The 2016-nt window shown below is 42.1% G+C and overlaps 1 protein-coding gene across 1 annotated transcript in view; it reads right to left on the reverse strand.

Moving 5' to 3' along the window:
* LOC106012437 (acetylcholine receptor subunit beta) overlaps nt 1-2016 on the reverse strand; it is a gene marked incomplete in the record, with an annotated part of 34741 nt that overhangs the window by 2749 nt on the left and 29976 nt on the right. Inside the window, 1 exon segment of the mRNA XM_013085422.1 lies at nt 1298-1434. Coding sequence (XP_012940876.1) covers nt 1298-1434 — 137 coding nt within the window.

Raw genomic sequence — 2016 nt, forward strand, 5'->3', positions numbered from 1 at the left:
CTTCTTCTTCTTCTTCTTCTTCTTCTTCTTCTTCTTCTTCTTCTTCTTCTTCTCTAAATAAATGGCAACCCCAGTCTCTAGTTCGAAGACTACTGTTCACCACATGCCCCCCCCACCCCCACCCCCCGACTCCCGTAGAATTTTGGGGCCACCTGCCTAAGAATAGGCAAATAAAAGAATATTAAATCTTATTTTTATGAGCTTCAGCCACTGGGCAGGCATATAGTTAATGGATCTACATGTTTCCCCCCGTTTGGCGACTGACTTGTCGACCAACATCTAATCTGTGTCGACGTGCTTCTCCCTTTCTCACAGGTCACAGTGAAGAAGTATATTTACTGGCATCTGTGATGTAGTGATCAGGTGCTTCTCTGTCGCACGCAGGAGACCATAGTTCAATTTCCAAATGGGGAGAAAACATTTACTGCGTTTCTCGGTCTTTTCGCTGGGATGTTGTATTTCTCCCAGTCCGGAGTGGCCCTGATAGCGAGGGCTAGAAGCCCGTCACGTTAAATGATCTACATCTAAACTGTGTCGATAGGAGAGTACATGTAAAACAAGCAATATCAAATAGGCATACCGCAAGGGTCACACTTTATACTGGTGTATTAACTCTTTGACAGCGTATCGGACACATACTTATGACCGATCAGTAGCAAACCAAAGCTAAAGTCAATCTTGAGACAAATTTCGAACTGTCAGGCACAAATACGAAACATGAATTTGCATTATATTTCAAAGGATACCAGTTGTTACCTGCCTTTCACAGTTTTAAATAAAATAAACAAAATTTAAAAAAGAAAAGAAAATAACAAAAAACAACAAACAAACAATCAAACAAACAAACAAACAAACAAACTTCATGGCTAGCGAAACTATACTCCCATAATCTCCAGTTTTCAGATGTCGTCGTATGCTTCAGCCACCACCAGGGCAAAATTAAAAAAAAAATTCTAAAATTCTACTATAACTGGAAATGCCTCTGTGTAAAGACCTTACTACGAGCTAATGAGGATTAAAAAAAAAAACTTGTGTCTCGCATGCTTATGCAGTTTCCAGCGCCGTAAAACTTACATAAACTCTCAAAACAACAAACAAACAAACAAACAAAATAAACAAACAAACAAAAATAAAACCACCCCTTCCACAAAAAATCCAACCAAACAAAAATAAAATAAATCCTTCGTCAAAAGTCCAGAAAGAGCGCCTCCAATGAGTTGGACACATGTACGCGTATCGACATCGTATGCTGTGAAAATGACAACAGTTTTGAACTTTCTTTAAAAAAAAATCTCACCTGACAATGGCGGCCGTTTTCAGGCCAACCGGAACTTCCGGTGACCTGTGGTGTATCCGGAGAACGACCACCGAGACGAGCACACCGAAAGACGTGATGCCCAGTAGAGTGGTCAAGTAGACCTGGAGGTAACACACCTGAGGGCGATATAATACAACACACTGACACACTGACACACTGACAGTAGAGCTGTTAGATTGACCTGGGGATAACACACCTAGGGACGATAAAATATGACACACGGACACACTGACACACAGACACACTGACAGTAGAGTTGTTAGATTGACCTGGGGATAACACACCTAGGGACGATAAAATATGAAACACTGACACACTTACACACCGACACGCTGACACACTGACAGTAGAGTAGTTAGATTGACCGGGGGGTAACACACCTAGGGCCGAAAAAATATGACACACTGAGACACTGACACACTGATAGTAGGGTGGTTAGATTGACCTCGAGGTAACACACCTGAGGGCGATAAAACGCGACACACCGACACACTGACACGCTGACACGCTGACACAATGACAGTAGAGTAATCAGAAAGACCTGAAGGTAACAAACTCGAAAGGCAATAAAATACAACCCACTGACACATTGCCAGTAGAGTGGTCATACATAACACACTGACAGTAGAGTGGTCATACATAACACACTGACAGTAGAGTGGTCATACATAACACACTGACAGTAGAGTGGTCATACA

This window comes from Aplysia californica, unplaced genomic scaffold (assembly GCF_000002075.1).
Source record: "Aplysia californica isolate F4 #8 unplaced genomic scaffold, AplCal3.0 scaffold00372, whole genome shotgun sequence".
NCBI lineage: Eukaryota > Metazoa > Mollusca > Gastropoda > Aplysiida > Aplysiidae > Aplysia > Aplysia californica.